This window comes from Achroia grisella, unplaced genomic scaffold (genome assembly GCF_030625045.1).
Source record: "Achroia grisella isolate CSIRO2021 unplaced genomic scaffold, CSIRO_AGI_Agris_v1 utg1304, whole genome shotgun sequence".
NCBI classification, from domain to species: domain Eukaryota; kingdom Metazoa; phylum Arthropoda; class Insecta; order Lepidoptera; family Pyralidae; genus Achroia; species Achroia grisella.
Window position 1 is genome coordinate 488,621 of NW_026712617.1, and position 19,020 is coordinate 507,640.

General features: G+C 28.7%; 2 protein-coding genes across 3 annotated transcripts in view; one reads left to right on the forward strand and one right to left on the reverse strand.

Moving 5' to 3' along the window:
- The window catches only part of LOC131855126 (frequenin-1), a 228,322-nt gene that overhangs the window by 17,586 nt on the left and 191,716 nt on the right, over nucleotides 1-19,020 (reverse strand). The window lies entirely within an intron of this gene.
- LOC131855124 (uncharacterized) lies at nucleotides 13,096-14,170 on the forward strand. The gene is made up of 2 exons (XM_059206365.1): nucleotides 13,096-13,136; nucleotides 13,228-14,170. Exons 1-2 carry the CDS (start codon nucleotides 13,128-13,130, stop codon nucleotides 13,879-13,881), a joined length of 663 nt encoding a protein of 220 aa, XP_059062348.1. The 5' UTR covers nucleotides 13,096-13,127; the 3' UTR covers nucleotides 13,882-14,170.

Sequence of the window (19,020 nt, forward strand, 5' to 3'; positions counted from 1 at the left end):
TTACGAAGGGTATATATTTATAAATATAGTAAAAGATAAATTAATGGAAATTATAATGTACAAAGGAATCAATAAACGAACCCATTGAAATCCTGTTGAAATATGTTCCAAAATCGTTTTAAATTAATTAAATACTGATAGTGTATGCACTCTGCTTGAAATATATGGGCTTTATTGCAGATTGAGTATAGGGCACTCTACTCAATTAGGTTTATTGAATAAATTACAATATGAACTACTATATACAGGATTATATTATTTAAAATTCGTAAGAAATTAGTATAATATTTTCATGAACGAAATTTCATCAAAATATGAAACAATATTGATAATTCATTTATTTGTCGTAACATATTTCATTATTTAAACGGCGTTATAGCATTAAATTGCTTAAAAGTTAATTTTATATTCTAATAATATTTATGGACAATAAAAAAAATTGTTTCTTATTTTTCCTTTGTTTGAAAGCTATAAGAAACATACTTTATAAGATCTCTTATATGTTTTTAAATCAACCTACGGCGCTTTATATTACCAAAATATGGAATATTGTATTTTCAGAGATATTCAAATCGTTTAGATTGGTCTTAATTAGGTGTAGGTTGACTACGTAATAGTTTAGTTGTATAGTGAATATGCTCTAATTATCTCAGAACGTAATATATATATATATATATATATATGTATATTATGTATATGTATCCGATTATAATTGTACGTAACAGATATACCATAGTAATAATAGAGATTGCTGTTTAATATTCCGTAACACTAGCTAGAACACTTGCTCAATGCGTTGTCACGTCTGAGGAGATTATTATTAGACTCTATTTTAGTCACCACATAGAAATGTGAAATAAAAATAATTAGTCTAGTTGTATGTTAAAAAAATCTAAATATTTGAATCAATAGTATAAGTTTTATTTAGTTTGGGAGATGGCGGAGTATATATGTAATAATAAACATATTCGTTACCACAATTGTTAATTTAAGTATGTATTAGCTGTTATATTTTATTGTTTGTCCTAAGCTGGATATATAGAATTATGATGGCGTTTTGAATTTAGTTTACAATTTTATGAGTTTAAAGGATTTTGATATGTCTAGTCTATATATATATATCTACATTTCTGCACATATAGGTACATTTATTAATCTGTTGTTAATCATAATCAAAACAGCATAAAGCAATAAAATAGGTCTAATATTCTTAATAACAGCACATTTATGTTACCGAGGATTTTAGATTTTTTTAAATTGAATATCGAATCAGTTTTAGCGAATATATATACCACGCGTGCATTTGATTCGACCCTATACTATTGTAATATGTTTATTTTGTGTACCTATTATGTACATTATATGTAGTGATTTATGAGTACGTCAAGTGGAACTTCTATTTTTAAATTATTATAACATTATCTGTAAACATACATGACACCTATTTTTGTCTATGCACGTATGTACATAAACAAATTTATATTTAGAAATTACCATGCAGTCATTTATTTTATCTTACATCGAGGCTATTAAGCAGTGTTTTTTAGATCCCGACGCGGTTATTACACAGATAACGTAAAACAATAAATAAGTATTTATTTATTTATTTAATTTACTAGTTGTTATCCGGTCCCTTCTGCTTTTTTTGAGCAAGCAAATATTTTTTATTTTTTTTTATGATACAATCTACTTTTACGTCAAGTAGCAAAATCGTAAAAAGTAACAAATAGATAAAAAACAGATATGCATTATATTTATCATATATTAAATTAGAATGTACTATATAAAAAGCTGAGAAATGTTGTATAAATAAATAAATATTTAGAAGAGATTCATGTGCTAACGTTTATGATAGTTTCTGAATATTCTAGAAATAAACAGTTTTGTATTTTGTTGTAGTGAGTTTTCAGCGTATTCTAGCGACTGTTTTAAATAAGCTTGAATTAAGTCTCCATAATGATGTTTGAATTTTGTAAAGAGAAATTGAAAAGTATCTCACTGCATACACGAGTTACGGAAACTTTTACAGCGCGACAACAATTCTATTGCGTATATTGAATATGTCAAGCGAATTATGTATAAAGTATCACATAGACGCAACTTGAGAAATAGTACAAAGAAAAATTCCAGTTACGGGATCGTTAAGAATTTTATATAAAATGTAGAAAGTTGCTTAGTTAGATTGAATATTTCTTACAATTTTGTTAGTAACTGAATGCAAGCGAAATTCTATTATGTCTTTGCATCAACGTCATCTTCTACGGTTACTGCTTCTTAAGAATAAAGTTACCTACACTTGACTTTTAAAAGAATTTCTAACCGTCATTAGAAGTTATTGTTAAAATAAGATAAGTTATTGAGTATCACAACCAATGTTATATATTTATTGTAAACATGAAACCTATAACAAATTTACGAATTTCAGACTGAATAGTGGATTAAACTATGTGATGTTATTAAACTGAATATAAACTAATAAAGAAAAATATCTACCAATTATTATTATTAGTAAACACTTTATTAGATTTGGTTCTACAATTCACACGACACCTATATAAGAGAAAAATATTTGAATATGATTCACTATAACTTACGTAGGATATAAAGTATACAAGTTTCGCGACCGACGTTTTCATCACAAACTTACGAAACAAATACTATTATACTGGGAACGTTTCGCGGCAACGAGGAAATAAACAAAGTTTAACTTCTCCGAGTCGCACCGCGATGCATATCACAAGAGCAATGCCTGCTAAATTAAGCTCTTAAATTTTTATAATAATAGCCTACAGTTCGCGTAGAATCGTTAAAATTATTAATAAGAAATACTGAAATATAGAAATATGCAAGTGCTTAGTGCGTAAGTATTTGTTATTTACTCATATAATATACTTTTAACTGTTAGCAATAAGATGTTTTTTTCACAAAAAGATAATGTCTCTCATAAAGAGGCAATTTGAACAAGATGAATAACACATAAAAATGCAGTTAAATTACTTTATTTGCTTCAAGTTAAGGAAGCATTTCATTTATTAGAACATAATTTTTAAGAGCTCTACCGAGCTGGCTTCTGATGAAGACATCTTTTGAACAAGATTATCTTGTAAAAATTTGAGCATTGTTATAAGGAAACATTAGGACAGTCTATACACCCAAAGTTATAAGAATTGTGTATAGGTATTTATAAAATTAGTTTTTATGTTACCTGTGTGGATCGGAAATATAACTAACTGTAAGAGGAATATTTACTAAGCAGTATCTATAAATATAAAAATTATTGTATTTAATACCTATATTATATAGAAATACATTAGAAAATAAAAGTATAAAAAAATATTTGAATTCTAATATATACCTTGATGACGTAATTACATAAATACAACTGTTATATATATATATATATATATATATCGTTTACTTTCAACTTCATTCATTACTCAAATCAAGTTAATGTTTTACTCAGAAAAAAAAAAACCAAATATTTATATACACTCATTCAATTAAGAAAAGTCATTAATTATCAAATTTAAAACTAATGAACTTGTCATTAGTTTTAAATTTGATAATTAATATACGTTTAAAAGTGCTTCTATAATTATTTTTTAAATATATTTTACAGTATTTTGAACATTGTAACAGTTTTATATTCTTACAATATTTCGGCATTTAATACCAGACAAAATATTATACAAATCTTCTTTACGAGAATGAAGTTAATTAACACTTAAACAAAGAATTTATATTTTATATTACAATTTTATTGCAAAGTGTATAAAAAAGATCACGAATAAATTGTAGTAATAAAATAGGAGTAAGCAATTCCTCTCAGACCGAGTTTTCCCTCTTAAATTACGTTTTTCTGTGGGTTAATAAGAGCCTTTTTTGGTGGCTAATTTAATACGAAGATAAAAATATCATACCGTAAGACAGATGTTCTTCTCTACATTTTAAAAGAAAATGAAGGTGGTTTTTCATCTGATTTAAAATGGCAGGATTCTAAATTTGACAGTATTTTTTAATTATGTGTTCCACGAAGATGGCTCTGTGTACCTTTTATAATTGTTTAAGCTCTCTTTGTTTCTCATAATATAATCAATTCATCGGATTTTATAACTAGCAGTTCGACATAATATTTTCATTTCATTTGTGATGACCTCTTCACCATCCACTTTCACATTACTTATATGCATAGAGAAATTATGTGGATTGTATCTAAAGACCGAAATTTTGTACATTTTTCACAGTGGTGCAATTTACTTCTTTATATATATAGACATTATCAAAATAGCCGTGAAAGATAATCATATTTTGGGGAGCTAGTACGATATAAACGAAAAGACAATATACATATTTGTATTGTTAGGTTGGTAATAAGAATTATATCTTAAGATTGGAGATGAATATACTGTAGAATATGATACTTGTTGTATTTTTTAATGGATGCATGTAGAATAGTACACCCGAGGCGTGGCTTCAGTACATAATACAATGGAGTAGGTAAGTCAGCCCATGGGGGCAAATTGACCAGGAATTAACTACGACGGTTACCAGAGAGAAATAGATTAAAGGTCGACCTGATATTGCATCTAATATGTACAATTCTAGAAATTTCCTCCGATATTAACTTCGATAGTATCAGAGTAATACTACTTGCAGCGGTACGTTAGCGGTAAATGTTGAAGATAAAATAAGTAATCTAGGAGCTCAAGAATTCAAACATTGAGAGAGCTCCATGTTTTCCTTCACAGAGTAACGTGTGCCGTGTCAACATTGTAGATACGTTTATTCAACCTCAATGTATTTAGAATCTTACTACCTACATAAACACAAGCTGTTGCCGGCGACTTCGTCTGCACAAAATATATACTCTATTTCGTCTACTTACATCTTCTTTATTGTTTTTTAAATCAAAAATAACCTCCAGATGTATACAATTTATATATAAAATAGGTAAAATTTTATTGATATCGGTTCAGTCGTATAGTTATTAAAAGGTAACAAAAAGACATACAGACATATTTTCGAATTAAAATATTCGTATGAGCAAAGAGAGTTAACATAAGATCTATATATATATCGCAATGCATTTATCAAGCACATTCATTGGTTATAAATTCAAAAGTTCTATCTTTTATTACGTAAATATCCACTGATGAAGAATTTCTCGAATTTCCCGTGGGTATAATAAATAAGGCGCTTGCGCGGGAGAAGCCGCGGTAAAAAACTACTCCTGTCAGATCTTTATACTTTCAAAATTTTGACATATAAATACAAGAGTAGAACAAAACAATTCAAAGATTTATTTATTAAGTTTGGTACGTAGTTCACTGTAGTTTATTACTATTATGTAGAATATAAAAATCAACGTATTAGAACGACTATACGGAAGTTCTATTGTTTATATAATAACAATTTTAAATGATGAAATTATTTCTGAAAAGTATTCTATTACATCTAATGATGAGTTGACACTAAGAAGAAAATATAAGCCAACCTTTATACAAGTCAGTGAATATTTCCTTCATTTTACGTGTTTATTACTTAAGCGCACAAACTGGATTTCAACACCGCCAAAGTAGATTTTATGAAGAAAATTGTATAAATTTATTTCGTTTCTCAGTATTTGTATTTTTATGCTTGAAAATACTTCAGATGTGGTAATGGTATAAGCGGCCCGAATCACGTGTCTCGTATTCATTGCCAATCTTAACTCTATCTTACTCCATGAATTCCAGTAACCTTTCTTACTGCAGTTTTATATGCACTTAGTTTCTTCAAACTAAGTGATTCTCATTTGTTTCCTTAATACATTAATAATATATTTTAGTTAAAAATACATATGTCGTTATTCATAAAGGAAAATAACATAAATTTAAAATATGCGTATTTAATATTTGAGTGTTACGTATAAATGGTATTACTGGTATACTATTTGGTCTTTTACATTTACATCAGATTTTAAATAAGGATTTTTTTCTTTCCATTTCCTTAAAACAGCAACAGACACGTTGTCTTCTAATTATTCTTGAGTAAATATGCATTTCGAATGATCGGTAGATTAATAAAATAATAAATATAAAGTATTTACTTCACGTTTGTTTGACTAAAGAATATTTTAAGTCATAAGAATTTTCATAATTCCTTTCTTAAGAAAAGTGATATAATATAGTCATATAAAGTGATCGCTATAAAGTTCTTCGACTCATATGGTCCTAATTCCAGTTGTTAAGGTTTAGTGTTTCGGTTATGCATTGAAAGTCAGTTACGACAAACTGTTTTAAAAGCATCTATAGATAACAAAAAGTAGTGTTCTATAGCTAAATATCTCACAACGCTTTTCCCCTAATAATATATGAATTTAATATGATAGAGCATTTTACCACTGCAACAAGCTTCATAAAATAATATTCTCACGAAGCTTTTAATGTAAGTCCAAATTGTATAGAATATTTCATAAAATAGAAATCAATATCGAATAGGACGGGTTGCATCCACCTGATTCTCGATCACTGTCTATTGTGTAGTTAGTTTTGAATTTGTGCTCTGGCAATGAATATCGAAAATCCGATTATTTGGTCGTATGCAACCGTAACTACAGGTCTGTCATCCTCTACAAACTCCTATTCAAGGATTTGAAAACATAGGAGTTGAATGTAACTGATATTTCTATTCGCAACTGATATTATTGGGGAAATTTAACTACTGTAGGTAATTAATAGTCTTCTGTTAATACCTATATGTAGTATATAGGTATTAATACTGTAGAGAGGTATTGTTAAGAAAAAATAAACTCCAGTGTAAAAATTTGAGAAACTCTTTCATTGTTTGCAACGTTCATTATTATAGGCAGCCATAATATGTTTATAAATGTGTTTGTGTGTCATTTTGACAATTCAATGGATCTTAATGAAAATTGGCAGAAATGTCGATTGTATCACAGAAATGAATAAAACATAATCTATCGTTTATCTAAAAAGAGTAGACTAAATAATCACTCGGGCGAAAGCGGCCCATTAGTTATATTGAATATCTCGTTATTATTGAGCTATGGCTTAAGTAATCGAACCATAGAGCAAGAGACCCCATACACTTTGGCTCTACAGACTTAACACTAAAGAATATTTTTAATTCATAAGATTTCGTTTAGCTCAGCTATTTGACCGGCGGACTGTCGCTTCAGTTTTTCAATCTTTTGGACACTGTAATAATAAATTATTTACAAACTGCTCTTAGGAGGAGAGGCGTCCGCGGCCGTGGTGGGTTGTTATGATTCATTGTTTACAATTTATTTTAATTGGCCCAACGACGCGAGTGAATTCGTTATTGTGATCATCACTTTAGGTCTTTTCATTTTATTTGGGGTCAGCACAGCCTGTGTATACCTGTTATCTTCTTTCACACAGGCCATCTGTCGAGTCAGTTTGATGAACCTTTTAATATATTGTATAAATAAAGGGTATATATGAGCGAAAAGAGCGTATAGATTTTTAAACTATACGCAGAGAGGTTAAGGTCTAAATTTCAACACTGATATAGTATTACGACAGTGTAGTGTATATTATTAGAATTATTATAGCATATCATTGTTCCCAAGTAAGAAAATGCTTGAATTATCCTGTGAAATATTCTTTTGTATAAATATTCACGTCACGAAGTTCTCTTTACAGCACAATAATATACATACACTGTCTGGTATGGACTACAGCAATATTATTAGTTATGGTAAAAGTAAGTCATAAAATGTGATTTACCTACATATACTTATTTTAATTGAAGTTATTAGTAGTAAAATCTATTTAATAGTGATTTGACAATGATTATATTATACAATCGTAAAGTACAAATTTAAAAAACATGTGTTGAATAATCTTGTCATTCGGGTAGAAAGTAAAAATAATGGTATTATTTATATCTTATGGTATTATTTAGACTAATGTTTGAAATATAATGATAAATTTTTTACTACTAAGAAAACATAAAATATGGTATTTTCTATCTAAATAAAATATAATTCTTTATTGTTAAAGTATCGAAATATTGAACAATGTAATATTCGCGATCCAGAAAAAATGTTAATTTTTGTTTGTGTCAGAAATCTTTTATATAGCTAAATATTTTGTGGCTGACAAGATGGTTGTGCGATTGTAAAGTCTATTGGCATTTATCGAATCAATTGGAGATGTTACTGAATTGTATATATAATGCCCAGTCAAAATAAGATTCTTTTCAGAATGATATTCAATGAATATAAGACTGTAATAATTCAAAATAAAAGCACTAATACTAATGCAATAAATACTTTATTACTAAGTTCTTAATAATAATTTACTAATAAAAGTAAATCATTTATTTAGTTTTCATAACATTATACAATGTGAATAAAACTTTATTCGCATTGTCATGCTGTAAGCTAAAAGGGTCTCAGCATTCATTGCAGTGAATTACTGCTGCTGCTCTAATATTTATTGGAATCACCAATCGGAGGAAGTAGTATTCGTGGAACTATATTTATATCGTTCTGGGTGATTTCGTGTATTTATATCAGTTGTCTAGTACACATAACAGCTCTGCTTAGGTTGGGACTAGATGGCGCTGTGTGAATTGTCCTGAAATATTGTAGTTGAAAGTTATTCGAATGAATTGATAAGTATTAATTTATACCTATAAGAAAATAAAATGTGTACTTGATAATAGGTATATTATTTTATATATCAATATAAATTGATGTGATTAAGAGCAAATTCATATAATTAATTTATATTTTCATGTTACAGATACAACTCATTGTGTTTATCATGATACTTGAAATATATATCGTGACTGCTAACCCAGATGAGGTAGTCAGAGGCATTTTCATAAGTCGACATCGTTGTGGTGAAAGCAATACCTGCTTTACATGCCCACTTTTCCGGAGGGTATTCAGAATGCAATGTAAAGTGGCAGGGATTAAATTACCACATCTACAGCGATGTCTGTCAGATTAACATTTGGTTTGTTACCTACCTATCACCAGAAATTCACTCATAATTGTTACACAAAATTTTTTAGTGTCTAATACACTTGAAGTTTAGATCTTTCCGAATAATAAACCATGACACTCTCTATAGATCTAAACTGTACATTTCATAATCATATTAAGATGCAAAAGAGGTTGAATTATACTGTTGGATATATACCAAAGTGAAAACGATTCTATTATGAATGCAGAACATTTACCAAAGTAAATAACTTTGTTCCAATTTATTCCTTTTTCGTCTTATACGAGAACTCAATTGTGGGCACGACGAAACTTCCGATGGAATATCTCATTATGGCGACGTTTCATTAGCTGTGTAAGCGATTAGAGTTTGCTATACAGTTAAATACCTCGCTGTATAATTAAAGACCATTGAAGTATTTTATAAAAACAAATACATAACCCTCAACAATTAAAACAGCACCATCTAGTCCCATGTTAAGTACAGCTTGTGATATGGGTACTAGAGAACGGATATAAATAGTTAGATATATTTTTGTAAATATGTACATACATAATATAATATAATAAGCACCCAGACCAATACAAAGAACAATAATCATGAATACAAATGTTTGCACCGTGCGAGGAATCAACCACCGAGGCCGTCATTTATAAATATAATTGTTAATTTTTATTTAAATAATATGTTAATAAATGAGTACAATACTAGTTCCTATTATAATTTAGAGCAACTATATGATGTAGTAAATATAGACATATATGAGTATTTTATAAGATTTTTACGTCGCCATTGGTAAGTGGTAAGTGTCACTTATATACTATAACAGCATCACAGACAGTTCGTTGTTATGTAAAGATTTCAATACCATATGTTGCCAATCTTAGTTGTATTGTCATTTGTACCACCTACTCTTTTTCTTATATTTTCACCGTCTACCTAAAGGTTGCCTGTAAGAGATTGCTTAGCGATAAGACCGCCTTTTGTACTCATCATTGTTATACATATTTTTATATTAATTAATATTTTCTGTACCTGGTGCAAAAAAGAGTAAAAATAAAAAAATTAGATGTTCTAACTCCGTATCCTGTGTTTTTACTGTTTTATCTCTTTAACCAATATACATCATGCAAAGCAAGCTACTTGTCGGCAGATATTTGTGAGACAGATCTACCTACGCAGATGGCTTTGTAATGAATCTATCTCCGTAAAAGATCTACGTGAAGTAGAAAATTTAAAAATTGAGTAAACTTACATTTTCATATCAAAATATCTTTATTAATTTATGTCTATTATAGACTCTTATAATATGTCAAAGCTATAATAAATTTGGGATAATTTCGAGATGAGAAAAACTGACAAGAAACTCAGCTTTAGTACTCTTTTCAAATAATAATAATAATGCCAACAACAATAACAATTCACACAGCGCCATCTAGATCCAAGTAAAGCTAGAGCTAAAGTTTGTGTTATGGGCACTATAACAGATATAAATACATAGATATATATTTTTTTCGTAAATACATTCATAGAAGACTCTCGGACAGATACAAACAATCATACTCATGAATACAAACGTTTGAACCGTGCGAGGAATCGAACCCGCGACCATCGGAAGTAAGGCGGTAGTGTGTTAAACCGATAGACCACCGAGGCCGTCAAATAAGATAATAGTTACTTATACTATAGATAGTTTTATGAAGGCCTTTGCTTATTGTAGCGATTACGTGGACTGTACAATGGCTAATTAGGTCGCAGGTAAGGTATTTTACACAAATTGATTATAACGCTTCAGTGCTAGGGTTGAAGGACGGCCTAAAAACGTGACGATGTCGCTATTGGCTTGATGCGCGAAGGGATAAAGATAAAATCAACTGAGTAAATTTTACTCTTGTTATGTACATGGTCTGTTTATATAATGACTAGCCGTGCCCGTGACTCCTTGCGTCTAAATGCCACAGTAAATGTTTATGTTTAAACAACAATAAATAAAACATATACATTGATGCTTTATGTATTGTTGTCGTATTCGTTATATAGAATGAATACATGGAAAATATTGGCATAAATAATGGGAAGATATATTTTTAAGCTTTCTTTAGCCTGGTGTTACCCATTTTCAACAACATATCGAAAATTACCAATTTCACCAGCTATTCTTAAGTTGACATAACCACACGAACGCAGGGGAAACGGGTTTTCTTCTGGTAAATTTCCCACCATGAGCTAACTGACCTGACCTCATGTTCATCTTATCATTCTCCACTGGTGCCCCGCCGTAAACCGTTAGCGCAGGCGGGTGCATCATTCCATTATCATAAAAAATACAAACAAACAGACAATTTGCGTCTTGTTACGATTATTCAATAACACATGTTACACAAATATAAAAAAGTTAATTTCGAAGAAGTACTCCACCGTTGGTAGTACATATGGTGTCATGGAACCAGTGCTATGTTAGGGCTAAATTAATATTCCTTTCTTTATACTGAAAAAACTTCGATATACGACATCTGTTGATTTCTAACATATTTTTACCACGATTTCTTTAAATTTAATAGCTAAATTACTTTTTGATATAAAATTATTTTGAAGATCGTCTGTCTCCGTCCTCATGATATAGTCTATCTTAACGATACATTTTCATTAAAGTTCGTTCAGAACTTCATTATCATTCTAGAATTGATTTACGTTTTACTAGCTATAGTCTTATTTAGTCTGTACAGACTTTCATCCTCTATTTCACCCTTTACATGATGTTTTTTTTCTAAAAGCTAGTCTACATCCTTTCTCGTGCTACAATCTAACTTCACGTCAAATTTAATTAAAATCTGTTAAGTCGTTTAGTCGTGAACCAATAACAAACAGTCAGATAAATACATTTTCTCATTTTAATGCTGATGTGGATTTATGTATTATATCAACACTGAACGATTTCAATAAAATACGGAGTCATAAAATTTTACAGACGTGTTTCATGTTTCATGCACAAAAAGACATATTCGTACTAGTTTCATGATTGTTATTATAGTTCACTGGAATCGAATAACCACTAACTTTTATTATTCTGCTACAATGAGTAGGCATTGTGTCTACCTACCAAGTTACAATTAAAAGATTTAAAGATTTTAATGTGATATTTTTATAAATATATTGACTATTAAGAATTTTGGTTCAGCATGTTGGTATCCTTATATAATTCTTTGATTGATGTTTTTGAACTTAGGTATATTGTACAACATATATTTCAGTCAATTCTTCTAAATTAATAGACCAACATTATTTAATACATAGATTTATATGGACCTACATCCATATATCATCTATATATAAAAAAATGTCATTCGATTACTTTACAAGATTTAAGTTATCAGTCCTTAAAACGTCGTACACTTAAAATAAGATTTATGCAAAACCAATATCCACTAACTTAGTTTTGTTCGGAAATCTTGAGATAGCGGAGATGACAAATTTATTGCTACAACTAGGTAATTTATTATTAGTGCTACCTTAATATACCTACCTATATGTAAGTTGTACGTATGTAAAGCAGGTTTCTACAGTTAGGCAAATTGTTAATTGCTGGCGTAAGTTTGAAACTTAACATCTTGATGTGACTTTAGATCATTTGTAGCATATTAATTAAATGTTGTTGGTTTCAGACAGAGACCGATAATATTATGAACTATATACATAACATAGATATATTTTTAAAACATCTATTGAATTAGTTACTTTAGAAATCAACTAACTTTATTATAAAACAATAGAATTTCATTATAATTTATTTGTTAGCCATTTCAATTATATAAATAGAGTTATTAGTACAAGAAGTTCGTCCATCACACTTTTTCAGGTAATAGGTCGTAAATAATATTTGGATACTTTATTAGTAAACTTTCACTAGTCACAATTCAAACAGTTTTTTAGTACTTACAGAGTCATTTTACACACAGCATTTCCTTTAGTTGTTTAGTATTCATGTTAGTTTGAAAATTTTAATGCGAAAACATCCTTATAGTGCGGTTATGTTTTTAAAAACAAATGAGACAATGATCACAGTGTAAACTCCGTGTAATGAATAGTATATAAGAAGTAATGTAGCATTAGTGGATATTTAGCATTTGTGGTTGAAAGTGTAAAATTCAAATGCACGTCGTAAGTTCATTAATTTACTGCTATTATTTGAATTAAACTTATTTAAAAGAAACATTCTTTTGAGATTAATACAAAAATATGTACATTTCAGGTAGCAATATCATTTCTGGTAATATATTCCACAAATATTATAATTCAAAGTTTACCAATAAATAATGGATTCTCAGTAAAATTCAATCCTATTTCCGTTCAAGAGGAAGTTAAACCGAAAATATTTGGCGCTCTATTCGCAAAAATTTCTCAGGTGTTAACGCCGAAGGCTGCCCTTAGGAGGGAAATTCTCGCTAAGACCCACTCCCCTCATTTACCGGATTTGGGTACAGGATGTTCAAACCAAATAGTAAAAATAATATTTCCTCACAAAGGCGAGGATGGTAACTATATACAAGAGCGGGTAAACACGAATTTTCTGAATCTACCTATTATTAAACAACCCTTCGACACATACAAAATCTTAATAGCAACAGCACCGCCGAATGTGAAAATGGGTGGAGATGATGATAAACCTATGGTGATATATATTGTTTTCCCGGAAGATGGTACAGATTCTATAAATATACCTACAATTTATTTTGTAAATAATAACAACGAAAAACTATATAATGACAGTAAAACGAGTGTGGATCCAATTATAATTATTGATAGTAACCGGACTGTAACAGGATTGAAGAGCAAAGAAATACAAAAATATGTGAAATTTAAAAATAAATTGGCTAATCATTACAAGTATAAAATAACACAATGAAAATAGTTTCTGTAAAGTACTGATAACGTTAATGTATGAGTGTGGCGTCGGTTCGTATTAATTATGCAACAATAGTTCGTGTCTATACGCCAGTATGAATTATTTAATAAAAAATTTTAACCTAGTCACAAATATAAATTAATTTAGTAGAGCATTATCAATACAGACACGAATACACACATATTTTAGGAAAATAAATTATAATATGTTATAATTGGTATGTGAAAATTGACTAAAATAAGAGATTTAGGTTTAACTACAGGTTTTGAGATTACAAAATAAAACAGCATCAGGTGCGTAAATTAAAAAGTTTATCTAGTAGTACCTATTATTATTATTATTTTTATAAATAGTTTGTAAAAATAATACTGTAACATAGTCCTCTGAACAATACTGTACAAAACTGCGTAGATACTGCAGGGGACTTGGATACTAATTATTACGTAATGGTATCTACGTATATACCCAGCTTGGTTTCCTTTCAATGCGCAATCTCAGAGCAATAAAAAAGTCGAGAGGGAATAAATACGTACAACAAAGGTGAAACCATTGTTCTATAAATGTGTCACATAGGAAAATATAGCTTATAATAGACAATTTTGCTAAATGAGACATAAACTCTGTTATAGACATATGACAGTGGGCATATATAATAAAATAATATCAGTCTTATAATTGGTTTGATAATCAAGCAATAAAATAAAACATATATTTAATATGTTTCGGTATATTTTCAGTTCATTGTCAATCATATTATACTTAATTATTACTTATTAGCATTTGTTAAATTTATTAAGATAATAAATTTAACAAATTCTAAATATTCAGAGGGATAATATATTTTGTACAGACTCAGATTACTAAAAGAAAATGCGTAGTTACAAAAAATAACTTTAACTGAGACATTTATAATTTGCTCCTTGGGAAATCTCAACTAGGTACTACGCGACTAACGCGAAAAATGAAGTAATTTTATTTAATCTAATCGTGTTCTTGAAATAAATTATGCATTTTTTTAGACAAAATGTTAGTTAGTAAGTTGGAAATATGTAATAAGAACTCGAAATCACTAAGACTCTTAATGTTTTGTAATACTTAGTGAACCAACCGCGAAAATATAAGACTTAAAAGTTCTGATAATGACACAGTCATTACAGATTCTCATTTTCTCGACGGTTCCTTTCTTTTTACCCATTTGTCTTTTAATCTATGCTTGAAAATCCATATTAATTTTTTTGCGTAGTTCTAAATCCTGAAGAATTTATAGCATTCTTTTTATTGTTTCTAGATACTATGTAAGTATCTCTGTTTAAAATAAATAAATATAATAGTAACCGTGGACAATTCACATAGCCTCATCTTGTCCCATGCTAAGGAGACCTAGTTTATGGGTAGGTAGGTATTAAACTTCTGATTGAAATACTTTATATATATATCTAGAAATTATTGTATATTTAAACACTGGTACCTGATCGTTAGTACACACAATGCACTATAAACTTGTATTAGAATTTCCTAAGTATAGAAGCACAGATATACTATTATAATACAGTGCAAATGACAAAATGAATGCTGAATATATTATTATATGAATAATATCACATGAATATCCAACGTCCTAAGCTTCTTCTGAAGTTTGACAAACACATTATTATGGTATAAATTTATTTCGTTTTCGTATTGTGGTAAGCATAGCCGTGGAAATGTTACCAAATATAATACAAATACGGGAACAAAAATATAAACTGGATTTAAATACGAATACAAATTTTCAAAGAGAAACATCAACATTGTATTTATTAGGTACTCAGTCATAATTGTAGTAAGTCAAATAAAAGCTGCCAGGAAGTGGTCAAAGCAGTTCCTATATTAGAACAAATGAACGTACAACAAATAAACATTTAAATAAACGAAAGACAAAGTAAACTCCGTACACTGTATAAATACTAAAATACAAGTGATTTAAGGTAGAAACATTTATTAAGCTTTATTAAGATTTCTATACCAAAGAACTACTACCAGTAGAAATATATTAAAAAGAAATGTAGTTTATTCAGTAGTAACAGTAATTTTCCGATTCTATCAACTATAATATTAGGAATGGAATTTCATCAAAAATGAATGTGTAAGAAACTTGATGGTTCGAATAAAATAAAGGTAAGAAAGTTTACGTTTAGTTCCAAATAATAAATAAATAGTTATTGGATTATGCAATTAGTATTATGTAACAAAATCTGACTGTAACAATATTTCTGGATTCACAATCTATAAATACTAGCATTCAAAGTGACAGATTACTTATTTTTATATATACAGATTACTTATTGTATGATCAATCAAACCTAACTATTCCGCATATCTTATAGGTTTTAGTGATAGTTACCTATTTCGACTATTTATATGGACCTGCTGATTTAAACGATTTTAATATAAATGAATATATTCATTTATTAATATCTTGAATAACATAATTTAATATTCGATCATTTGCACTGTGCCAATTAATTACTACATTGTCAGCATCACATAGCTTATTTGATCCGTTAATAGATTTTCCGGAAGAGATTCAATGGAGGAAAAGAGGACATATATATAGGAGTGCATATATGTCCGGTTTCCTTGCTATATTAATATGTAGGTATGTGCTGTTATTGTTCTTAATTAAAATGTACTTAAAAAAGTACAACTAATATTAAATATTGTTTTTATTATTTTGAGCCGCCGTGACTATAATAATTAAATATATCTGAAGTATCCATTATTTATTCCATTAATATATTTTCTTTGTAACATTCCTTACTAGCTGTGCCCGCGGTTTCACGGGAATGAAATTTGTAGTTTGTACTGTAAAGTTTCATCACAATCCGTTCAGTAGTTAGACCATGAAAGAGTAGCATTCAGCCATACTCACAAACTTTCGCGTTTGTAATATTACTAAGATATACGATATTTTAATCTCGCCATTTTGAGTTTCTTCTTTAATATATGGATTAAATGGATATTATACAAAATGTCTTTTGATAGTATGAAGTTTTTGGTAGAGTTGTAAAACTGGTCATATTTATACAATCCGTTCCACGTAGCTTCGTTTGCATACTTAAAAAAAGAAGAATAGATTATTTAGAAATAAATTATTTACTTTCTTTAATTAACTAACAAATTAAATATCTACATAACTATATTACATTGTACAGTACTGAAGATATATATAAAGATGTCTAATACTTATCAATACAACGACATTATTTGATTTAAATTAAATTATAGTCATAATTCTACCTTCTAAGCCTGTTTGAGTACGTAAGATTGGTCTTTATATACATATATACCTAGTCGTGATTAGGTAAATAATCACTAGGGTCACCCTTGAGTCAATGAATGGCCAAGAACGGGAAGATTTTCAAATCATTTCCATGAAAATGCGTTGCTGTAATGGACGAGAACTGTTTATACCCGCTTGAACATTTAATTTACATAAATGAAATCACTTTCATTGAAAAAATTAATTATGTAATCAAACGTTACATTTAGATGGATCAATCAATTTCATTTCTTTTGAAATAGTATAAGGAAATGAAATTGGTTATCTATCTACTTATTGTTATGTATTCTCTAATAAAATATTGAGTTGAGGACGCCTAGTTAGATATGTATGTAAAATAAAAATGTAATTGAAAGCTGTCTGTACCTGTAACATATATGAGAAAATGTATTATGCGCTTGAGCGCGCTAATCTCAGAAACAGCTTAACCGTATTTAATGTAATTTTCACTAATGTATTGTGATGATTTTCACAAACAAAAATATTATAAACTATTGTTATTCTGAATATAAAGCTCAGTACACCGGTACAAATCGCGGGCACCGGTTATATAGGTACATGTATTACTTTATTACAGTAACATAGTTATAACAAAATAAATAAATAGATAATAAATATGTAATGAAAATACAATAACTAATTGTTTATTTCGATTACCACAATGTTATTTGAGTATGTATTGACTCACTAGATACAGCCCCTTATATGAATTCAAGAGCGAAACGTGAAATAAGCATATATTGTTATAGATTGCTTCAGGCGTTCGATTCTTCTTTCATCGTATAAGTAAGAAACTTAATAAAATTTTAGAAATCACTTAATTAACTAAATTACAATGTACCTAGTTATGTCGTTATATAGTATAATATGTTATTAATTAAATAAAGCCACGCTTATATAATAGATAACACATTATACACTAAAAATACATCTAAAAACGATTGACAAACAAACACAAACACACAACAAAAGATCACATGTAGCTGTTGGAATAACTAAAACCATTGGAACTACTACAAAAATTGCTTTCAATACAGTTTTTATAGCAAAAAAATATGAAATTGTCAGCTGTCAATCGCAAAAAGCTAAAACCAAAACTAAACTAACTTACGGATGGGTTGAAAAAATATTTATACGTTATGTAACGTTTCGTTTATTCTACCTGTAAAAATATTTATTACACTTTTCTCTTATATAATAGACAAAAGCTCTGTTTTTAAAATTCGTAGCTATACTAGCTAAGAATATTAAAAAAAATGAGCTCAGGAATATTCCGAAGAGATAATTTGAAATACTGTTGATTTTATATTTATTCCATTATTACACATATAGTTGTGTGAATTATTATATATTTTTTTAGATATTTATGCTAGTGTTCCAATGCATTTATTTGCATACGTTAGTTATAAATTAGTGTAGATGACTGTATCTAAATATCAACCAATTTATTTGTAGGTTTTGCCAGCCAGTTTTTTTTTTATTTTAAATACCTGTGCACAATTACATTATCTCAGATAATTGGGTTAATTATCTTTGATAATACGTAATTGACTTTGCTCGTTGCCACAAAACTTGATTTACGAGAATTATTTCAATGTTTTATTGAAGTGACAGACAGAAATGAAATCATGGAAATTTTTGTTGCGCTCCAGTTACATGTAAAATAATTGTTATTTCAATACTGTTGAATAATAATTGAGTAAGTATTACTTTTATATCTATCATTAGCAGATTCTTGGGTGTAATTGACGTGAAATTGAATGCGTACGATGTTTATAATGTATCATTTTAAATAAATTATACGGTTCTATAACATG